This window comes from Thermobia domestica, chromosome 16, assembly GCF_964235325.1.
Source record: "Thermobia domestica chromosome 16, izTheDome1.hap1.1, whole genome shotgun sequence".
Classification (NCBI taxonomy): Eukaryota; Metazoa; Arthropoda; class Insecta; order Zygentoma; family Lepismatidae; genus Thermobia; species Thermobia domestica.
In genome coordinates, this window is record NC_137469.1 from 84,016,181 (window position 1) to 84,041,903 (window position 25,723).

The 25,723-nt window shown below is 36.2% G+C and overlaps 1 protein-coding gene across 1 annotated transcript in view; it reads right to left on the bottom strand.

Annotated features, from left to right (window-relative positions):
• LOC145673211 (epithelial serine protease-like) overlaps nucleotides 1-25,723 on the bottom strand; it is a 54,149-nt gene that overhangs the window by 11,455 nt on the left and 16,971 nt on the right. The window contains exons 4-5 of the mRNA XM_081742694.1: nucleotides 25,200-25,372; nucleotides 9,536-9,634 (exon numbers count right to left, since the gene is read on the bottom strand). Of these exons, the coding sequence (XP_081598820.1) occupies nucleotides 9,536-9,634; nucleotides 25,200-25,372 (272 nt within the window). The remainder of the gene's footprint in view (nucleotides 1-9,535; nucleotides 9,635-25,199; nucleotides 25,373-25,723) is intronic.

Below are 25,723 nucleotides of genomic sequence, written 5' to 3' on the forward strand. Positions count from 1 at the left end.
GAAGGTAGTCAGTGAGAGAAATGAGGTCATAGGAAGATGAAAAGAATACGTTGAAGACTTATATGAGAGTAGGGATAGACCGTGAAGCCTAAATGTTGAAGTAGAAAATGAAGTAGGCGAGGATGATAAAGGATCTAGTATTCTTCGGGATGAGTTTGAAAAGGCTATATCCGAGATTAGGAATGGAAAGGCAACCGGGATAGATAATATATCAATCGAATTCATTAAAAATATGGAAAACAAGGAAAAGAAAGAATTGTTCCGACTCTGCAATGAAACATATGAAACAGCAGAGTGGCCAAAAGACTTCCTGAAGACGATCATGATACCGATGGCTAAGAAATCGAACCCAAAGAGATGTGAGGATTATAGAACTATTAGTCTCATATCTCATTCAGCTAAAATTTTGCTCCGAATATTGAACAGAAGGTTATATGAAAGAACAAATAAAGAAGTGGAGGAGCAGCAGTTCGGGTTCAGAAGAGGTAATGGCATAAGAGATGCTATTGGATTATTAACGGCGATCGGTGAAAGATTTAAAGAAAAGGGAAAGAGATATATGTTTTATTTGTTGATCTACAAAAGGATTTTGACCGCGTGAATTGGGAATTGTTGTTGGGAGTTCTAAAGAAGATAGAGTTGGAATAGAAAGATCGAAGACTCATAAGAAACTTATACATGAACCAACAAGTAAGTGTTAGGATAGGGGAAGAACTGACGGAAGAGAGTGCAATTGGAAGGGGAATTCGACAAAGATGCTGCCTCTCGCCAACACTATTTAATGTCTATCTAGAGGAGATAGTGAAAAAGAGTTTACATGATGATGACTGCATTTCAGTAGGAGGTAGAATGATTAGATGCATAAGATTTGCAGTCGATATGGTGCTTGTTGCAGAATCTGAAAAGGAAATCAATAAAATGTTAGAAAATCCGAGGATGGGCTTTGAAGAATATAGGATGTAAATAAATGTTAGAAAGACAAAAGCCATGGTGATTGGAACGAAGAGGTGTGTGTCAAATATAAAAGTGAGAGGGGAGAAAATAGAACAAGTGAACAGTTTTCGATATTAGGGTAGTATTCTTAGTAATGACATAAAGTGCGAACGTGAAATAAAAGCAAGAATAGGAATGGCAAAAGAAGCCTTTAGGAGGAAAATAAGTCTGTTTTGCGGGACCTTGAATAAAGTGTTGAGAAAAAGACTCATAAAATGCTTCGTGTGGAGTGTTGTACTGTATGGGGTGGAAACGTGGACATTATGTAAAATTGATGGAAAATGACTGGAAGTCTTCGAAATGTGAGTGTGGAGAAGAATGGAAAGAAGAGTTGGGTCGAGCGGAAAACGAATGAGATGGTGTTAGAAATGGTGAGGGAGAAAAGAACACTTTTAGATATTGTTAAAAAGAGGAAGAGAAACTGGTTGGGACATTGTCTAAGAATAAATTTATCATGAAGGACGTCCTAGAGGGTATGGTGGAGGGAAAGAGAGGGAGGGGGCGAAGGAGACTACAATTAATGGATGACATAAAAACAGAAAGATCATACGTAAAGACGAAGAGGTTAGCAGAGGGCTGTGGAGCATGGAAGCTTCTTTAGCTGCTGCAAGTGACGTGCTAGTAAGAGCAGAATCCTATGATGACCTACCATATCTCGAAATTCGTTAACGTTATAGACAAATAAGTTAGTGTTTAGATCTTCATTTAGAATAATTAAGTACAAGTTTCAGCATTTTTTTGATACTTGACTTAGAAGGGAAGAATAATGATTGGAGTGGTTCACTATATTTGCACCATTGTTACTCCCAGCCTGACACAACCCACTTGTTTACCCTCGCCAACTTGGAAGCAAGTAAAGTTAATAGTGTGTTGCAATATACCGCACAGTCCTCAAGTTCCCCCAATCAGTTACGGCCGCACATCTTTTGGTTAGTATTGGCATGTAATGGCAACATCCGAGTGCTTTCAAGACAGGGATGCATATAAGTAACTACATTTTACTAGCCCAAGAAAAAGCTACTAGCCCACATCCCACAATAGGTTTCATTTACTTACTTCCAGTATTTTAATAGTGATATTACAAACTTGCCCGCACCGATGAACCACTCGCCCTGTTCGAGTGGTTATTTGCATCCCTGCTTCAAGGATATAATATCAGCAGCAGCCAATGATTAATGCGCTATCTTATGATTGGAGAACGGTTCATACAGCGACACGACTATAGGACGCCCATACGAGATGTTTGAATTTTATACGAGACTTTAGTTCAAATCTACAAGAAAGACACAGAAGGAGGAACGCAAAGTATTGTCCACAGTAACATGTGGGGATATTTGCTACTTTATTTATTGAACAATTCATACAGGCTTGTTAATACGTAGATAATATACTAATATAATAAGTAGTTGTATGAAGTAATGATTGAATATTGTTTACATGTAATAAGTAAAACTGGGTAAATTACCAGAGAGATTTGTTGATGAGAATGATTAGGTTGAATATAATTACAACATTACCTATATATAGCCTTACATCATTACCTATATAGTTGGCAATTATATATTAACAGAAACCTTCACCAATGTGTGCATTAAAGTTGTAAGACGATTACCGTTAGAGAAAACTCATCACTATATTTGGATCCTTGGAAGCTGAGTAACAGCGTAAACTAAGGGAATGAGCTTATTGTAAAGATTCCAAGAGGAACTGCGAGGGAAATAATCGTACTACACAGCTAGGAGGAGCAAACGATGAATAATAGCCCAGAAACACCAGCAAGAGAAAACCTGCAGAAACGAGAAACTCGTTAGGTAGATGAGCTCCTTCGTGGCTAAGCGGTTAGCGTACCCGCCTTTGGCGTGGGAGATCCGGGTTCGATTCCCAGTGCACAGGGGGCCAGAATCAGAATCTGACTGGAAAAAAGTAGTTTTGGCAACTACGTCTAATCTACATTCGAACAGCACAATTGTGTTAAGTAATAAATAAGGTTTCTTGCTGCGTATCAGTAAACACGGATAACAGCATATAGTGGCGGCAGCAGCACTTCAAAATTGATAGTTCATTATCTGTTTTATAGCGCGCTGAATTGGGGTAGTATGAACGTAAGGTTTGCTGTTTAATTGCGCATGTGAAAAGGCAACGAACGATCGCAAAATAAGCTATGAGTAAAGGTATGTATATGTACTTGCTGTTTGACTAAAGGTTTGATTGATTGGTTTACGTTGCTGTTCTGTAGAAGCATTTCTAGAGAGTCGAAGTATTCACGTATTGAAGAACTGCTATTGGAAATTGAAATTGAGATTTAAAAATGTACGTTCATGTCTGTATTGAGATCTTTCGTCATGGTGTAGTTTGATATATGTATTTCGAAATACAGTTGTGATCTACTGCCCGTTCTTGCCCGATTTTTATATTTATCGTCTTTTCAAAGTTAGGTGTAGCGAGCCGGATATGCTCTTCGTGACGTGAAGAACCTGTACGAGGTATTGCGTTCTAAACCATCAAACGAAGCACTTATAATTATGATACGAACAGTTAGGGAATGTAAATTCTTTCTGTGGATGTTCTTCGCAGTGTGAGAGTGACTTTAAGTGCCTTCAAGGAGTGCGTTTGAGGAGGAAGTTTCTGTAACAAAGTTTCACATCTTCCCATTCACCACTGTGAACACAAGTTTAGGGATATCATTTACTTCCTTCTCCTGAATTGGTACATTAGTAGGCTTTAAATTACGTATTTGCGTTTCCATTGAACATACCTCTTTTCTCGACAGTTCAGTTCTCTTTTCTGGTACAATAATTTAGTGGGTCGACAAAATCTAGGCAACGATGGTTTGGGATTTTGCTACAAAATTGCTTTGTCAATCTCCCCATCTGATGTTGAACACAACTGTAAGGGAACGAAGGAGATAGCAAAAATATCTGAGCCACTAGTTCAATTTATCTTCTGTTTGAACTTTCTGCTTATATACATTATGACAACTGCTTCCATCGCAACCCTACTCACACACTAATTTCATTATGTCTCCATCTTTGATGCACTGTTGAATATAATCTTCATGTAAAATCACGATGCGCTCAATTGTCTGATTTACTATTGCTTGTAAATTATCTTCGGCTGACGTGTCAGTTACTATAATATTCTTTTCTCTGGGATAACGCTTTAATTTTGCTTCCCACACCACTTTATACGACGGATATATGTCACAATGTTTTCCCTTTTCACCTAGTCTCAAATGTGCATACTGTCTTTTTGTTAAGTTGTTATCTATAATAAGTGCCACGACTTCATCCGGAGAATAAATGTTTGAAAGAATTTTGGCGAATGATAAGCCTTTTTCATTTTTGTTGCTCCCTTAGGTGTCGTTTGAGTGATTTCTCCTAATACAACCGCGGCATCTCTTTTTCCAGCAGCTCTCAATGAACATTGGGTAGCCAACACCAGCTCTTACTCAGAATGCTTTGTAACGAGTGGTTGTACAAGTTTCTTCTTCGACTTTGTTTCCGGATCTTCGAAGAGTTTACTAGGTCTGCCTGATTTGCTTGTCAAACGCCTATGCTCTTGGCTTCAAGAGATCGTTTTGAAACCAGTAAATACTTTATCAGAGAACTTAATATGTCCTTCCAACCAATCATTATATTTGGATAAAAATTTATCAGTCATTCTATTACCCAGCTTCCAACGCTTCTCGAAATCACTTTGAAGGCACTTAAAGTCACTCTCACACTGCGAAGAACATCCACAGAAAGAATTTACATTCCATAACTGTTCGTATCATAATTATAAAGTGCTTCGTTTGATGGTTTAGAACGCAATACCTCGTACAGGTTCTTCACGTCACGAAGAGCGTATCCGGCTCGCTACACCTAACTTTGAAAAGACGATAAATATAAAAATCGGGCAAGAACGGGCAGCAGATCACAACTGTATTTCGAAATACATATATCAAACTACACCATGACGAAAGATCTCAATACAGACATGAACGTACATTTTTAAATCTCAATATCAATTTCCAATAGCAGTTCTTCAATACGTGAATACTTCGACTCTCTAGAAATGCTTCTACAGAACAGCAACATAAACCAATCAATCAAACCTTTAGTCAAACAGCAAGTACATATACATACCTTTACTCATAGCTTATTTTGCGATCGTTCGTTGCCTTTTCACATGCGCAATTAAACAGCAAACCTTACGTTCATACTACCCCAATTCAGCGCGCTATAAAACAGATAATGAACTATCAATTTTGAAGTACTGCTGCCGCCACTATATGCTGTTATCCGTGTTTACTGATACACAGCAAGAAACCTTATTTATTACTTAACACAATTGTGCTGTTCGAATGTAGATTAGACGTAGTTGCCAAAACCACTTTTTTCCAGTCAGATTCTGATTCTGGCCCACTGTGCAGTGGATCTCATGTGGTTCGGATTCCACGTTAGTCAGTAGGTCCACGTATCATATAACCTCGCTGCTGAACGGGACGTTAAACTCAAAATCAACTCAACTTAGATAGAGAAATTATTTATAGCATTTGTGTATTTTATTATTACTCTCGAATGACAACAGGGTTGAAGGGCGATCATGAGTAAAAGAATTGACTTCGAGATTTCAGTATGGCCTCTAAAGGTTGAAATATGAAGTTATTTTTCCTTGTCAGACCGCTGTTCGTCCCGATGTATATGTAGACTCATCTGGAGGCCATAATGTTCAACCTATCCGGAAAATATTAATGCTTTTATAAAATTTGCCGGGGGATTATCGAAGTTTTTTCGTACCATAAAAACTAAGCGGTTTGCTGGGTGGAGAAAAATTAAAAAGGATATTTTCTCAAAATCGACCTCAACGAATTTGTTTATTTGCACGAATCTATAATTCATTATGTTACAAAGCGCTGAGAAATGATAGAATTTCAGAACGACCTAAAAGATTTTGACAAAAATAATATATGGAAGTTTGGACAGATAGAAGTCTGGTAGATGACCAGTTTGGTTTCAGGAAGAATATCGGATCGCGGGAGGCAGTATTTAAATTGACAGGGTTGATAGAAGAGAAAGTGCGAGTGGAAAATCAACTCATGTAGCATTTGTGGACTTGGAAAAAACGATTGACAATGTAAAATGAAACAAAATATCCAAGAGTTTGAAAGAGTCAGGAATAAACTATAAGAAGCTAAGAGTAATGTATAGCTTATGTAAAGAACAGGAGGTGGTTAAAAAAAGGAGAGAGTGAGAGGAGAAGCAACAGTTCTGGGAGGGTTAGACAAAGATGTTCATTTCACGGACTTCGTTTAATCTGTACATTGATGAAGCAATAAAAGAAACACAGTCTAGAAATAAATGTCCATTGCCAGTACATATATGCTTAGATTGGTGGACGGTATCATGGTGTTGTCAGATTGTAGCGATCCTCTTTGAGCGTTACATTTTCTCAAAGGGACTATTTCATAAAATAGTTTAATTAGCTCTTAGTTAAGTATTATTTCTTTTCCATTTTTATTTTCCCAATTCTCGACCCCTTTGATGGATTCAATATGGTCGACAATTGAGCTGGTTTGTGTAGCTGAAGTACGCTACTTACTTTGATAGTCTATGGCCTGCATCGAGTTGGATTTTCTCAATTCCGCGAGATGGCGTTAGTGGCTTTAAAAACTGGAGAAGTTGTATTTTTATTTAGATCGAGTAATTTGTTTGTGAATATATTCGTTAAATAACAACCTATATTAATTTTTCTTTCGTCTTATTATATCTAAGTTTATGTTATAATTCTTATCTAGTTTTGTGTGATGCTGCGCAGTAAAGAGCAGCCAATCAGGGAGCGAGAAGGACTTTTGAGCGCACTTCTTTGTTCTGCCTCCCTGTACCAAAGAAAATGGCAGCCGTAGGGTAGCGCATAACGTATCCTCTGCACTAATCAAGAATAAACCTGGAATACTGAACAATTATGTAATCAGTTATTGTTAAGTGATCCTATATAGGAAAGGTGGTGTGTAGTAGTGAGAATGCAGGAGCAACCAACACTCGTGTAACTAATAAGCTACCCTTTCTCGATCGGCTGGCCAATAAAGTTTACCAACCCGGTTTTAATTAAGTGCATGAAGATTTTAATATGGGAATCTGAGGAACTATAAAGGGTTATCATAACCCTGTCTGTGGTGGACATTCTCTGCAATTACTTGAGGAACTGTCATTTCCTGTTATGGTTTTAGTCTGAACCCGCTGCTCTTGCTTTGATTATTCGTCTGTGGTCGTCGGTGTAGATTTATTTCTACAGTGACTTTGAAGCTGATCCATGCTTCCAGTTCGTCGTTCACTTCTTCTGGATGGTTGCCATCGGTGGAATTCTACGTCCTGACTTGAAGTCCATTGTCGCGTCAAGGTCGAGTGGCCTGGAGAGAGACTGCCGGAGATTGGTCGTCATTCATGGTGCTGGTGAAGCCGTGCCCCTGAAATTGGCCTGCTGTGCTAATCTTGCTCCACCAGTGGGATATTGTGAGTAGCGGTCGAATTGACTCTGATCATCCGCCTCCAGGTAACTCTTTACATTATTTAGTTTCGACGCAGTCTGTTGAAGAGGTGATTTTCATATTGGAACTGTTCAATATCGTCATTATTTCATATAATTACTAATATTGATACTGTTTTTGTTCGTAAATTAGTCAGCCAAGTATTATCAATATCGTGTATTTACTAAATTCTTATTTCTCCTACGATGTCTAAAATGTTGTCTATTATCATGCGTTCTGTATGTAATATGACTGAGTAAACTCAAGGTAAGCACTCCATCCAGTAAGTCGATTCATACGCCGACGGAGTAGTCCGGTGTCAATGTAATTTCTCTCTTGCATTAAGCGAAAATAGTTCCTTAAGTTGAGTAGATGTATAAGGTATCATTTGCTTTGCAGCTAGCTTATGTTCGACCCGTTAGTGGGCACTCCGTATTGCTTATTTTATAGTTGTCTTAACTTAGTAAAGTTAAAGGTCTAGTTAGCGGCAGCTAGCTCATGTTCGACTCGCTAGTGAGCACTCCGTATTGCTTGTTATAATCCATAGTTTATGATCTGTAATTGAAATTGCCACGCAAGGAAAAGATTCACGTTAATCCTCGAAGTATTTCCATATCCTATCTTTAGTTAAGAAGCTACTTTAAATCGTCTAGTCGGACGCGTCGAAGACGGTGGGCATTGCTATTGTATTCACGCCTAGATGTGATGGTGTCAGGGGTGGAGTTTAGGTTGCTGGCTGGTCTAGTACCTCCTATGAATGTTTCTGCTATATGTATTATTACCGCCGCTGTTTAATTGTAAGCCAGGTCGAGGAGTAGCGCCCTCTTAATACAGTTGGTTGCGGAAGAGTAGTGGAAGCGTTATGTTCTTGGGAAGGAGGATTGGTAGACTCAGCCGCATAATTACTCCCTCTGTAATGAGATGTTTTGTAAGCAGTAATGTACCTTTGTATTCTCTCTTCACTTATTACGATGTAGCTTACTAAAGTTTTTTATCTCAAATGTTAGTTCGAGGAATGTAAACAACTGTCTAACGTATTATCAAGGATAACATCTAAAACGCTGTTGTTACTGGTTATTCCATTGTGTTGATGTGAGAAGTTTCAAAAATCCGAGAGACTGAAGTACATATGTCAAATGATTTTTTTTTCTGAACTATGATTATTGAGTCTAGCTGAACTTTATAATCGCTAAGATTAATATAATTCCTGCAACTATCTGCTGTTCGCTAAAGAGTTTAAATAAATATAATATGCAAATTATATGGTGTTATTTTGGCAATGGATTTTTTTCCTTTCTTTTCATGGTAGCGATGATACCATTGGTGTGCAAGAATCTGTAAATTAAATAGCGTTGTGCTTACTGGTCCATAATTCTAGCATAAGGAAGAAAGTAGTTTCTTCGACCCAATTAATTTTTTTCTTTCTTTCCCCCGTACAGCATTAGCTATGAATGAGAGTGTACACAGTAACGTCTCAAGGTTAGCAATCATAGCCAAAATTAGTTTGTCACAAATTTGGCTCTCCAGCCGTAGAATCTAAAAGGTCGTTACAAATTGACAACCCAGTTCAGGATTCGAACTCGTACGTCTCAAGATAGCTACAGAAACGTAATGCAGCAAGTGCTTAGCAGCAAATTGAACATGAATATTAATTAAAAAGAGCAAAACAGAAGGTATTAGGTGCATTAGAAAAGAAAGAACAAGATAAATTAAGATCAAAATATAAGATCGTCTGATGGAAGAGGTGCAGGAATTGTGTTATGTAGAGAGTAAAATAACAAGGGATAATAGAATCAAATAAGATATAAAATTCAAAATACCTAAGGTGAAGAACAGATTTAAAAAATACGAAACTTCTAACCAGAAATATCGACATAAAATAAAAAGAAACAGCTCTGAAATCCTTGATAATATAGTATTTTAATTGTATATATTATCATATATTATCTATATATATAATATATATATTATCATATATTATCTATATATATATATTCATGTTTAAATTCGTAACTTTGCGTTACATTTACTTACTGTCGTCGTCTCCTCCCCATCCCGCAGCTATAGCTGTTTGTCCTGCAAAAGAATCATCTTGCTGCGAGCGAGAAGGTAAGCTGATGGGCTGAATTACGTCTGTGAAGGAAAAATATATAAGAAATACAATACATGAGAATACGTCATCAATCTTACAATTAGAGTAAAACTTCTTAAATTTGAGAACGGTCTCTCTTAGTCCCAATAGTTAGAAGATATTCTCAAATCCGTCTTTCTCTATTTGTCCTTGTACTATAACTTCACAGACTGAAAGAGAACTCACAGCACTACACAACCCATAGAGAGCGGGTAGCCAGACAGGGCGCGTTCGCTTACTTGATAGTATCGGTTTTAGTAAACCGATTTTCAGCACTACTATTTCTCACTTTACAGCTCGGAGTTCAATTTCTCTTAACTCAGAAATCTTACTCACGATATGTACTCGATTAAAGCCCACAACGTGAATTGGCATGCACGCTAATCATTTTGAAATAAAATAGGTGTTATGCAAGTTCACCCCGCTGACCATTGAACGCTCAATGTAAATTTCTAAACACTGACACGGTAAATATATATATACGTGCATTATATAGATTGATATTTCTGGTACCTATAAAAAAATGTTTGTTCCATAGGCCAACAACTACTGACTTTTAAATACGAAAGGAAAAACTTTACAAGTGGTAAAATTGCCAGAGGAGGGTCAGTTTCGCCAATTCAGTACAAAACTCGTATTATCTGCAAGCGGATAATTTACCTAACGGAAGAGAATGAAGATTGCCACTGTAAAATTACTTTATAATCCACACGGTATCTGCATATAAACCTGACAGTTTTCACTCATAAACTAAATGATAGTATCGGTTTTATAAACACAGTTTATAAACTAAATGATAGAAATTATCATTAAACTCATATTGAACCAATTTAAGTTGTTATAATACATTTAACATAGTCGCAATTATAAATCCTCAATTTTACAACTACATAGTAACTATTTGGATAAACACATTGCTAAATGTTCGTAGAATGATATTTAATACCCTGATTTCCTTGAAATCTGCTGGTGATAAATCTCCCTAAAACAAGGGAAATTTCCTTTCTTAAGAAATTTCTTTAAAAAAGCAAGGGAAATTTCCTTTGTATTTTACAATGTTAAATGTGTCAATCCTTGCTCCACGACCTCCTCAATTGTGTAGTGTTCTGTGAACTATAAAAATATTTATGGAAATGTAGTTACTTGAGTTTCCAACTTTTGTATTAAAATTGCATATATAATTTTCCTCCTGGTTCGCCAGCATGATTTACCAGCAAATGAGTTTAATTTTACTGTTCGAGATCAAGAATTACACCTGAATTAGTACGAATACATTCGTAAAACAGAATTTAATATTTAAGACCACTAAAGCAAGTAAAGCTGAACTGTCAACTTTGTTTGCCCTTGTTAATAATTTTCACATTGCTCGTCTAATTGTGTTCGTTTACTAGAATTTATTTATAGCTAGTATTCGCACATGCATATCTTTGTATTATTACTTTTTATATAGAATAGTAAACACACCGATTTCAGATTGATGCAAATTTATTATGAATGACTTTTACACGTAATAACTTGTAATCGTTATTTTGCGTCGTGGTTCGGATTAATTTCTCAGTCTCATACTGCGCCCTTTTCTTCTCTTATTTTCCAGTTACTTTACGACGTATACGATCACTTGCCCATGCCTACAGTTTCGTTATGCGGTAGCTGGAAACGCAATAAACGAAAAATGTAGACAACGTAAATAAATTTGTTAGGCTACAAGTACAATAGGATTTGCTATTAACTATACAAATGATAAAATTACTTTTCGATAAAAGAAATATAATGTTACTATAAAAGCACAGATATTACATACGTTTGCATTTGCAATATATTCACCATGAACAATCTAACACTGTTTTTACGTTAGTGGCTTGATTTTAATAATAGACGACGAGGTGGCATTAAATGTTAATTGACTCACGTGTTTCTTCGGCTAGCCTGTCGATGTCGCTCCTCCGCTGTCCTGTGTTCGATGATGTGTGCTGGTTTTGGCGTTAAGGTCCCAAAATTAATTTATTGCTTCTTCAGAGATGGTTCCCCATAGGGTCTACAAATGCAGGTTTTGCTCCAGGAGTTCGTTACCGCTGTATTGTCAAATAAGTGCACTTATAGAAAAATCACTATGAAAAATATGAACTGTCACTTTGTATATAGAAAACTAGGCAGCCTGAATGCTGCTTTTAGGTAAATGTAATTCGGGCGAGCGAACGTCAACACGTTCCTCTTGAACTGGTCCACGGCGACTGCCCGCTTTTTCCAGTCAACTACTGCGTATATGTTCTCGGTGTTAGAGCGCTCAGATGATGACGTATACTACTAAGTTCGCGCTCTTTGGCTAAAGAAGTGCGGGCATTTTAACTAGTCAAATCAGCGTTAAGCGATGACAAGGAGTAAAGTGTTTTCGCGACTTTCCCGTTTGTTAGGGACTGAGAGCGTTCACAAAGAAAGTCGTCGTTTCTGCGTCGTATGTCCATATATGGTTACGAAATCTACCGGAAGTCTACTAACACAGATGAAAAGACATTCCAAAGCAGTGACAAAGAGTCTCTGGAACATTTGGGTTTATTCGAGGGTTGGTTAATAAAGTTCAGAATACATCTATTTTCTCAATGTTTCTTTTAAATTGCAAAAAATGAGCTGTAGGACGGTGACATCCTATTGGGGCCCGAGCAGTGTCCGAGCAAATTGCTCCAATTTGTGAAGAGAACCCTGGCCGTTGAGGGGTTAATAGTTCATACTGGAATATCACTTGAAGGTTAGTATATTTTGGAACGTCCTGTATATAAATTAACTGTCACTGAGAGTTCACCATAATGACTCGATATATCGAGGCCATACTGTATATAACGTACTTCACTAATGTACTGAAGTGTTACTAGAAAATCACTATATTATGGGACACACTGTATATAAATTGAAAATCGTTGGGGACTCACTATGAAAATTCGACATATTGGGACTGCACTGTATATATAGCACTTCACTTATTAACTGTGAGGTTGTTCACCCTGTATGACGACAAGCCACCTTTGCTAAAGCCACCTATTACGTTCTTTAAAGCCACCTTTTATTTATATTAAGCCACCTTTTGTTTAAATAAAGCCACCTGTATGCCACCATTAATAGATTGTTCATTTTTTTTTCAGTTTATAGTCTCTTTTATTTATTTATTTATTTATTTATTTTTCAAATACTGGTTTCTCACCCTAATAGAAAATATTTTAATTCACTTTTCAATTATCGTTTGCAAAACGCATGATATACTGAAACATGTTAAACCAAACACACATACAAATGAACATTAATATTGAAAATACTTAACTACTAAACAATAATAAAATATGTATACCGATTTCGAAAGTGTAGCCTCACAACGTAACGAACGGTAATATCGAAATTCCTAGTATGTAGTTTGTGTAGTGTAATGTGTGTATATGCACCTTCTTACAACAAAATTAATACTTAAATTTTCTAAAATAACATCAAAATGACTATATTAACTAATATATATTCATAAATGCAAAATATTAATAATCCAAAGGAGTTTTCAAAACAAAAATTCATAAAATAGTCATACTGTAAGTCACATACTAATCATCCAAAATACTATATTTAAGCTTATTTAACATCAAAAGTACTAAAAGAATGCAAAATCGATTATACTATCAAGTCACAATAATCGTATTGCTCAAACAACAAACAAGAGATTTATCGAATTGTTTCCAATAAATTTAGAATCACATGTCAACTCACTTTTTTTTTTTTTAAATTATCAGCATTGGTCACAGCAAATGTAAACTTTTATTTTATTTCTTCATTTATTTATTAATTGCAAGTAGTATGTAGACATCAATACTAATGCACGGATCTCGTATAACATTAGCGAACATACGACTTTTAGCTGATACAATCATTTCCGAATCTCATTTTCAACAAACATCTCATTGGCAAAGGCAGAATACAACTCCATTTTACGGGCATTAAACGCAAACGCATATAACAAGAGGGATATACAATCCACCTCTAAACGCATTAAACACTTAAAATAAACTCTCTCTACTCTTCTAGCATTCCCAAGCTAGGTATTCAAGGAGTATTCATCTCTGAACGTGAACCGCCCTCTAATGGCCTTTGGTTTCACGGTAAAGTACACGTATGCCGTAACAATAAATTCAAATAAGAATGCCGCTCTATATAGCCTTTGGCATCTTAAATATAGCCCTAATTCATTTGTAATGCTCAATTGCCATTCAGTTGAACTCAAACGTATACAGCTCAAATACTTTACACACAATGATTATGTTCGCTCGATGACCATTATCAATATCAACGTGCCAAATAGATTTAAATCTGATTGCCTCAACATACTATAAGCAATGGAATCTATCAGTTACTACTAAATTGTACAATAAACCAATTTCTTTCCATTATTATTATTATTATTATTTATTTATTTATTCAAACTTTCAACTCTCGAAATTCTCAAATTCAATCCAAATTTTCGTTATAGTTGCGTGAGTTTAGTAACAAGTGCTAATTCAAAACGATATTCTCTCCTTTTAAACTTTCGAACACAAAAAATAATCGGATAAACAACAAAATACTTCGTTAATCATAATCGTTTTGTTCAAATGAACCATGTAGCGAAAGTTCCAACTAATACTTTTCTTGTATTGAAATGAATGAAACTCTAATAAAGTGAATTAAATGAAATTTTTCACCTGTATGAAATATTTAAAACAAAACAAAACCAAATTAGGTGTTCTCTCCTTTGTGTGAGTCGTTGAGCAATAGATAAACTTGCAAAAACTATGAGAGCAAACTTTTTTTTTTTTAATATGTTTTCCACATTAAAACTACTACTTCATTTTTAAATGTCTGTTTTCCAGAATAATAATTGGAATATGCGAACATAATATATAAATGTAACATGATATATGAACGAAATTCAAATTCTGATTACATTTGTTCACTAAATGTGCAAAATCTATTCATAAACTAGTAAAGTTCAGCACTAAACGAAATCTGTCTATATACTGACATTTTTACATATTATATTATAATATGCAAAACAATTAAAATATTAATCTATATATTTGCATTACATAACATAACTAGTAAACTTTAAAACATTTTAATATATAAATGAGTTAAGCGGCGGTTAGGCCTTTCGAAGCGCCATCCTGCGTGCCGTTGATTGACAAAGCAGGTCGTAAGTCATGAATTAAACAAAAATAGGTTAATGAGTTGATCCCGAAGATCAATGAGCGCTGACTTACTATTTTCCTCTTACAGCTCGAAGTATGCGGGATCGCCAACCTTCCCGACGATTTGGATAAAATCGCTTCTGCATGAAATCCTAATCCCTCCCAGCTAGATGCTTTACGCATCGTAGCTATGTCATAACCGGGTAAAATTTTCCAACCCCAATTGGGCTGCCAGTATCCTACAGAAGGTATTGAGAAAAAAAAAATATGAAAAGGACAAGAAGAATACCCTGGGGAGGGGAAGTTCGATACTACAGCCCTGCATCTCCATTTCATTAACCATTCAATAATTATTAGTTATTCTAGGCCCGCTCATACCTACAAAATTAGTAGGTTTACAAAGTGTTCTTTCACTAAAAGAGCGCTGACCGATTCTGAGTGTGCGGCCTACTGGCAAAGTGCACGTATCAACATCGGTAATATCGTCACATCCGGGTATAAGTCATAGCCGAGATTAAAGTCACAGTCGAGAATACTAGCTTACACATTTAAGACTATGATTATTTACAATCTAAGATGACAATTTTCCAGCAGACTGATAAGATTATGAGTGCGTAAGGGAACGCTAATCGGCAACCAGCACAAACATGTCATGCTTATCTTTTCTTTCATATGAGTAATGAAAAATAAATAACAGAGTTGTAATGACCTTAATGAAACAAGACAACAAGGTCAATACTACAAGTCCGACCATGATAATCAGTGGGTTGAAAATTATACAATGTTCACTTGAGAACCGACAGACTCTTTTCATACAAGAGAAGTTAAAAGAACTGAAATTGGAAAATTTTCACATCCTGAATTAATCGTTGCATTTAACAAACATCTTTTAAAATTGAAATGTCATATTCGTGATTTGATTTATTATTCACATTTTCTATTTCCCAAAATAAATTTATTTTTAAAACTTAAAGCCATATTTATCAAACCTTTTTTTTTTTCAAAGTTGCTAACATCAATGAATTTAAGGCTGATAATAGTTTTGATTATCTGATTTCCATGATATTTTGTAACCAATTTATATTATACATTCTTCCCATTTTGTGAGCCAATTTTATTATAAGCAATCGTTACCTAATTAAAAACAAACACTTTGCATATCGATACCAAATTGTGTCGGTTATGATTGGGTCCATCGTACCCATAAAATAATATAACATTTCCTCACAAACGACATGATGGCCTGTCACATTTTATATTTACATAAAACTAATATATTATTTTATTTTATGAGCACGATGCACCCCGAAGAAAAGAAGAAGGAATCGGTTTAATTAAAAATCCAAACAGTTACAATTTATTGTTTTACTTGAGTCAATGAAAAATTAAATGTCTGATAAAATATAAAATTTTAAGCGTCAAACTAGATATCTTGTTATTAAATAAATGGATTTAGAATGTCACAAGCCGAAAGTGAATTTTGAAGTGTGTGTGTCTAAAGGCCAAATTCACACACTAGCTGAGGTCCAATCGGACGCCACACCGATTTCGTCACTGTAATTTTGAAAGAGAATAGTGACGCCTCTAGGGGTGAATTATAATTTTGAACCTTTTACCTCTTCTTAACTTGTAGGACAATTTTCGTGATTAAATTCAATTAAGTTCAAAACTTCATTAGTATCGTAACAAATACCCACTGACTTTACAGAACGAACATTGTACGTGAATAAATTCGTAAACAGATTTCTTAAATTCAACATTATTTTCAATTACTTGCAAAACCATACTGAGTATTATTTGATTTTCAATATTTCGACGCCTAACCAGTTTTATATTACAAATTCATTATGCTCTTGGGCATACTTAATGACAGTCAGATGAAAAGATTCATTAATTGAAGGAGACACATTTTTTTTTTAATCCAAGTTTTCATAATTAATTGTAGTATTGATCAGTATTTTTCTAATTGAATTTTAAGTATCTCTAATTGCCTAACATTTCTCTAAATGCCTAATGGTATGGGGACAGCTAAATGTTTATAATCATGTAAGGTAAATGAATAAAAACTCAAAGAAAATAAAATAGTAAAATTTTATTAATGACATTTGGTTCCCAAAACTGGAGATACCTGAAAAGAAATAAAACATACAAAACATAAACATCCTAACAAAATTCAATACAGAAATTCTGTATCCAAAACGGGATAACCATAATTTTCAAAAGTGGTGGGGCCATTTTAAACTTTCAAAGTCCGGAATCGCGATCTAAAATGATTACCTATTTAAAAATTTCCAATGCTGTCTTTCCTCTGGTTTTCCTTTCATCTTTCCTCTCCAAAAACTGTAAAGAAAGAATAAAACATGATATTTAAATGAACGTACCTGATTATGAATGGATACTGGTGGTTCCTCTGGCTGGGCGCGTCGGTGACAGTGTGCACACACTTGAGACTGAAAAACAAATTCCTAACTTTCGAAATTCGGTGGGGAACAAAAGAAATAACAATCTTTATGTTTCTATTGGTGTCTCTAAAAGAAGAATGGCACAACTTCTTACCTTTCCATTTCACCCACAATCTTTTTTTTTTTTTTTTTTTTTAGTGCCATAATTGAAGTCCACTGGAATAATTGGGCATAATCACCTTAAGACATTCACTGGTCCACTCTGGGGAACGCATACAGTAATCAGTGAGATACAAATCACGTGTTTTGTACAAAAAATGATTTATCTTATGCATATTTTCTAATCGTACAGAACATTGTTTAAGCTGTGTTTCGTTACTGTCCTCACTCATTGGTTCTTGGTGGTTATGAATTTCACACTCAGGTTGTAACAGAGGTAACGGCTCATCGATTGTCTCAAGTCGATGGGGAAGGTTCTGCAATTTACCAATTTCATCTTCAGGTAAGTGTTTCTTGGCCAACAGTAACCAAGTATGATACGTTTGTGGTGTAGGCGTCCAGATCTTGACCCTGTCCATAGATTGATATCCTATACTTTCACCACTCAAAGGGTCCCGTAACTCAACTGCCCTGTCATTACTTGACACACTAGTGCATATATATGGCCCACGGAAAAGTTCAAAAAACTTTGCGATTTGTTTCTTTATAAGGCTGCTCACATTATGCTGTCGCACAAATACAAAGTCTCCCACGCGCACTAGACGTCTGTGCGTTTGGGTTTCATTCCACCTTTTATTCCTCTTTTTGATTTTTTCAGTTCGTTTCATATTGGCCAAAACTAATTTATTACTCCAATTTATCCCATCCTCGTCAGATACCTCTTCCTTGACATTAACACCAAAATGCAAAAATATGGGACGTGAAGAATCTATGTTCAGGTGTAAGCTAGCTGGGGAAACTCCTAGGTTTTGTGAAATAGAGTAATTATACAAAAGTACAGCCTGTGTCAAATTTTCAGCCCATTCCGTATGTGATTGTGAGCATAAAGTTCTTAATGTTTGAACCAGTTCTTTATTCACTCTCTCTACCAAAGAACTTTGAGCATGATAGACAGTACAATACTTCACGACCACATTGTATTTTTTCATAGCTTGAACGAAACATTTAGAATGGAAAACTGGCGCATTATCTGATAAAATAAAACGAGGCAGTCCAAGCATGGGGAAATAATATTCTTCAAAACATCTAACAATCGCTTTGGCTGTAGAACTCCTTAATGCAAATGCTGTACAATACCGTGTGTACAAATCCATAATAACAAGAGCAAAACGCTTCTGTGATTTTCCAATTGGGTACGCTCCTAACATATCAATGGAAATGCAATCTCGCGGTCGGCGTGACGGGATGGTACTTAACAACTTAGCTGGTGGGTGTTGATCTGGTTTCATACGAGCACATGTGATACAATCTCTCACGAAATTTTTGACCGAAGTTCTTAGTCCTTTCCAATGAAATGCTTTGGAAATGAATGCAATAGTTCTGTCAGTGCCTGGGTGACCTACATCAGAATGGTACGCGGTAAGTATGTTGTGAACCAAAACTGGTGGTATACAAATTTTCCACTTATTAGGATGGTGAAAGTCTCGAATTAGCAAGATATCATTTTCTAACTTGTAATTTTGTTTCCATGATCTACTGTTCCGAAATTCAATTTCGTCCACTGTTCCTTCTAAAACACGTATAACATTTCTGTAGTCTGGACATTCTCTTTGAAGGTCTGCTAATCGCTGAGGGGAAATATTAAGAACTTCATCTTGTAATACTTGAAAGGAATGTACCTTAAGCAATCAATGTTCATGCGATGGAAATAATCTGCTAAGGGCGTCACAAAATTTATTAGTCTCTCCCTTTACAAATTCGATGTCATGTTGGAATTCGCTGATTTCTGCACTCCAGCGTGATAACCTATTGTTCCACGACTTTACACGTTTAAGAAATAAAAGAGCATGGTGGTCAGTGACAATAATAATTCGCCTTCCTAACAACATGGGTCTCCATTTTCTCAAAGCGTATATAACTGCAAGGCATTCAAGTTCCGAAATCGAGTACCGACGTTCACATGAGGTCAAGGTACGGCTAATACACTGAATGATTCGTGGTTTCCCATCTTGTTCTTGCCATAATTTACATCCCAATCCGACGGTCGAAGCATCCACCTGGACGTAAAAAGGTTTTGTGAAGTCAGGATGTGACAGCAAAATATTTGCGCAAATGTCATCTTTAATTTGATTGAAAGCTTTCTCACATTCTTCAGTCCACTGCCATTTTTTACCCTTCTTTTCCAATGCATACAGCGGAACGGCTTTTGTAGCATAGTCCGGTATGAAATTTTGACACCAATTAAATAATCCTAGCGCGGATTGCAAACTTTTAATGTTGGTTGGTACTGGCAATTCCCTAACTGCTTTTATGGTCCGTGCATCTTTCTTTATTCCTTCAGGGCTGATGATGTAACCCAAAAATGATACTTCTGGTGCGCAGAACAAGCACTTGTCGATATTCAATGTTATATTATACTGTTTAAACTTGGCAAAAATCTGATCTAACAATTGTAAATGCTCCTGGAAACTGTCATTTGTGATCAAATTATCATCTATGTACCGAATGATTTTGCTGTGTAACTCTGGGCCTAATACATGAGACATCATAGCGTTTAAAGCTTGCCCACCATTCCTATACCCAAAAGGTACTCGCTGATATTGATAGCACTGTCCCTCAAAATTGAATGCCGTATACGGTTGAGATTTTGGATGTAAAGGACAATGATGATACGAGGAATTTAAATCCAAGACGCTAGTAAAAGGTTTTCCTTGCAATTTGGCTAACAAATCTTCTATTCGTTCTGGTTTGACTTGCCTTAAAACTGAATGTTCATTAACAGCCCTTAAATCAATGCATAATCTTTGTTTATTGTTCTTTTTCGGGACGACTAAAAGGGGGTTGCTATGAATGGATTGACTGTTAGTGATTATTCCCAGTTGTAACAACTTTTTAATCTCTCCTCGTACAAACGGTAAATGCTTGTATGCTATGGGATACTGTTTACGAACCAAGGGTTCATTAGTGTCAATCTCCATTTCATACTGAAAACCTTTACATCTACCTGGATAATTCGTGAAAATTTCTCTATATCGAAACAATAAATCTAAGAGTTGCTCCTTTTGATGGGGGCCTAAAGTACTAGCACGATCAACAGCAGCTTTCAATTGTTGTGATGTTGCTACCCGTTTAAGAACAGTTTCTTCCTGACCACAATTAACATTATTTATACAGGGTTGTCTTACGCTGACATCATCTTCGTCAGCTGATCCAACACACGACTCACTGTCATCGTCACGACCTGGTGATTCGATGGGCAAAAGGGAGACAACCACCCTAATGTTATCATATTCTAATGAAATGTTACCTTGACTAAGATTGATGATGCTTTGTAATTGTTCTAATGCATTCAAGCCCATTATGAATTTCTCATTTAAATCTGCCACAACAAAAACTTCCAATGTAAATGTAAGTGAATCTATTTCGACTGGTATAACAGTCCTACCCTTGCACTTTTTCTTAAACTTTCCACTATAATCTACAATGAGAACATCATCAGCTGGTTGTAATTTAGGAAATGAGATCTCCTTTGTAATTTCTTTCCACAGGTCATAGGAGGCTAGAGACGTCTCTGCTCCCGTATCGCACAGTGTTTTTACTTCAATTCCATTCACACGTGTATTAATGTAAGCAGAATATTGCCTACCATACGCTTTGACTATCTTTTCTTCGAATTTATCGTCTTCAGTGTCACTCCTAGCATCCTGATCTAAATCTGAATCAGATTCGAATGTGAAATTTCGAACACGGAATACATTATTGGGGATTTGATTAGTGGTTATTTCGACGGATGTCCCCCCTTGAAACCCGTCTTCATTTAGTTTTCCGATTCTTCGCGTGACTGGTCTTGGGTTCGATTCTGGTTGGATCTATTATTACTTTGGGCCCTCCAATTGTGTCTATAATTTCCCCGTCCTCTATTGTTCCCGCGACGTTGTCCTGGTCTTCGGTTATTATTACCACGCAAATTATTATCCCTGTCACTGCGGAGTTCTTGGGTTCGATTCTGCTCGTTGTTCATTTGTGCATTTTCAGCATCCTGACTGTTCGTATCACGCGAATTGTGTCGAGTACCGTCTCCCTGATTATTTCGCCTGTTATTCCTTTGTTGAGCATTAGATGAGTTATTTGTCGTTCGAGCTTGTTGCACGCGAAATGTACGATTATCTTTATAATTATTACTGTTATACGTATTATAATTTCTCTTCATATTACCGTTTTCAGTAAGTCGTAATGATTCAATTCTGGCAATGCTTGCTAAGAACTGTTGAAAGGAAGTACACGGATGTAACGTCAGTTCTTCGCGATACCTGCGGGGCAAAGTATCAATAATACTTGCAATGATCTTCGCGGGTGAACTTTCCGGGTTCAAATCTCTCAATTGTTGGTACTGTTTGGTAGCAAAGCTGCGAACATTGTCGTGGGTCTTGGGATCAAGTCTTTTGCTTCTGCACGAAGCAATTTGGCTAGCAACAATGGTGTCTGAATCAAACGTATCGATTAATGCTCTTTCGAACTGACTAAAAGTTTCAAATTCTCGAGGGTAATTTGTGACCCATTCTTTAGCAACTTGTTCAACGAGACAGGGGATGAGGTTAACTAAATCATCTTCGTATATCCCTACAACTCGGGCCTTTTCTTTCAAATCCTGAATATATGAGCGTGCAGTAGTACCATCCGGAAGTCCGGTGTATTTTGGTAAGTACTGTAAATCTCTGACTTGAATAACACGTTTAGGCTTAGAGAATCTACGTGAGTATACTCGTTTCACACTACTATCAGATCCATCGGATTCGAATCCCTCACTTTGATAATCTGAGTCGTGGTACTCATGATCAGATTGACTTTTCTTACGTGGAGACCCGCGTACATTAGTATGTAGTTGTTGTAGTTTATTTTCAATGTACTCTTGTCGCGCCAACAATTCACGGTTTACTTTTTCTAACCTATGCATTTCATGCATGAAGTCGCGATCATGTTCAGATTTTACAATGACAGCGGATTGTTTTTCGAAATGCTCAATTATCGTTTCAACACTAGCTTTATGATGTTCTCTAAAACTTTCTAAGGTCTGCTCGATTCCATCGGATCGCTCACTATTTAATTTTAAAATTTGCCGGTGCGCATGTACTTCTTCACCTATCTCACTTGTTTTTTCCGCGAGTTCTTTAACATACCCGTTCAATTCATGTATTGTGTTTTCATGCTTGTTTACACGGAAACCCATAACCTCACATTTCCCATTCATAAGTACTTGACATTTTTCGATTTCATCCACCTGATCTTTTACCCCTTGCACTTCCTCTTTAATAACATTAATTTCGCATTGTTGTTTTTCGGTGGCTTGCCTACACTCAACCTGTACCGTTCGAACAACTTCTCGTAACTCATCAATACTTTTCTTATGTTCCGCGTTATCTGTCTCGACGCGTTTGGTTAGGTTAGCTAATGTAACGCGAACCTCTGTAATGGAATTATTGGTAGTTATAATGTCGGTACTTAGCTGATCGAATTTGCAATCAAACTTGCTTTCTAATTCTAACTTATTATTTGTGCACTCGTTTGCCAATTCCTTTATTCGCTCGTTAGTACTATCAATTTTATGCTCTAATTTCTCAGACTGTTTCTCTAATAATGCTTGAATTTGTTCTAATGTAATACTACTCTCCATGTTTACTTAACTTACGAGTAACTAAATCACAATATAAAACATGCAGCAACAAACACTTAAAGTAAATAACAATATAAACAAACACTTTTCTAAAACCAGTATAATTTCAATTACACAACACTTGCTTTAAATTTCCACTAAATGAGATGTTTCACTAGAAAGTTACACAAACATAAACAAATATCTTACACAAGATACGTTTTTTTCATTCTTTACTCATGAAAGGTGCATATGTGACTACAACTGTGTGTGTATGTGTAATCAGCTGTTCTGTGCTTCCGTACTGTGAAAAGTTAGCGGAATAAAAGTTCGCGAATGGACAAAACGTTTTAATCTCGCACAAAACAAATTATGCTACTAATATTTCTGTGGTAATTGAATTTACTTTCTGTTTTCAAACACTACCTTTTATTTTCTTTCCTCTTGCTCTTTTCTTTTCACGAGTTAGAATGATCTACGCCTGATTCTATACCCCGTTGCCTGCTTGCAACTACGTAATTCAAATGTTTACTATTTTCGTATTGTAATAAATGAACTCTGAAATAATTAAATGTAGTTCTATCCGAAGATTAAAGTACGTCTTGTCACGGTTGAGCCATTTCGGGTGTAATCGTTATTTTGCGTCGTGGTTCGGATTAATTTCTCAGTCTCATACTGCGCCCTTTTCTTCTCTTATTTTCCAGCTACTTTACGACGTATACGATCACTTGCCCATGCCTACAGTTTCGTTATGCGGTAGCTGGAAACGCAATAAACGAAAAATGTAGACAACGTAAATAAATTTGTTAGGCTACAAGTACAATAGGATTTGCTATTAACTATACAAATGATAAAATTACTTTTCGATAAAAGAAATATAATGTTACTATAAAAGCACAGATATTACATACGTTTGCATTTGCAATATATTCACCATGAACAATCTAACACTGTTTTTACGTTAGTGGCTTGATTTTAATAATAGACGACGAGGTGGCATTAAATGTTAATTGACTCACGTGTTTCTTCGGCTAGCCTGTCGATGTCGCTCCTCCGCTGTCCTGTGTTCGATGATGTGTGCTGGTTTTGGCGTTAAGGTCCCAAAATTAACTTATTGCTTCTTCAGAGATGGTTCCCCATAGGGTCTACAAATGCAGGTTTTGCTCCAGGAGTTCGTTACCGCTGTATTGTCAAATAAGTGCACTTATAGAAAAATCACTATGAAAAATATGAACTGTCACTTTGTATATAGAAAACTAGGCAGCCTGAATGCTGCTTTTAGGTAAATGTAATTCGGGCGAGCGAACGTCAACACGTTCCTCTTGAACTGGTCCACGGCGACTGCCCGCTTTTTCCAGTCAACTACTGCGTATATGTTCTCGGTGTTAGAGCGCTCAGATGATGACGTATACTACTAAGTTCGCGCTCTTTGGCTAAAGAAGTGCGGGCATTTTAACTAGTCAAATCAGCGTTAAGCGATGACAAGGAGTAAAGTGTTTTCGCGACTTTCCCGTTGGTTAGGGACTGAGAGCGTTCACAAAGAAAGTCGTCGTTTCTGCGTCGTATGTCCATATATGGTTACGAAATCTACCGGAAGTCTACTAACACAGATGAAAAGACATTCCAAAGCAGTGACAAAGAGTCTCTGGAACATTTGGGTTTATTCGAGGGTTGGTTAATAAAGTTCAGAATACATCTATTTTCTCAATGTTTCTTTTAAATTGCAAAAAATGAGCTGTAGGACGGTGACAAACTATTTGATGTATTGTTTTAGTATTGGAATTGTGTATATCGAAAACAAAATACGTTGGTATAATTAATGTAATTGCACGTAATTAGAAAGAAACAAAAGCTATTTGGGACATGATTTGAGGTCAAATTGTATTTTAAGTGAAGTAGGTTTGTATGGAGGAAGACATAAGAGAAATGGACAGATAAAGACTATGATTGATCGATAGTGTTAAAAGACTTTTCTACGTTACAAGAGAACGATAGCTGAAGATCGTAATGAATAGAAATTATTCCATTTGCAATCACGCACTTAATAATATCAAAGTACTTGAACAAAAATTATTAAATTATTATACTTATTTCAGTTATTATGCCATATAAAGGTTGTTCATTTTATGTTTTTCATTCTTGAATGATGATGAATTCTTACCTGAGTATTGAATTTTCTGAGAAAGTCTTATGAGAGCTAAGTCGTTCTCCAATGATCCATCATTATATTCAGGGTGTACAAATCGAGAATTTGAAGTTACTTCAACTCTTCCTTCCTCATTTTCATCCTCTGGATTCAGTACTCCAAGAACAATTGTAAACTCATTTAAACCGCTAAGAGAAAGTAAAAAAGAAAACCATGAGATGTTTTATATCTAGATATTGAATAACTAACTAACTATATGGCCTATGGAACCCGAAGGTTCAATGACGAGTTCACAAAAGCTCCCCACTGACGTCTATCCTTAGCCAACTGGATCCAGTTTCTACTTTGTATTCCTATTTCTGTGAGATCCATCTTAATATTGTCCTCCCATCTGCTCCTATGTCTATTGAATATAATTTAATAATGTAAAGCATGACACAACATAAAAATTCAGATAGGTCACATGATAAATACTGAAACTAAAGCTTTTTAGACCAAATGCTTGTATGAAATGTCATTCTGAATTTCCTTTAGAAGTA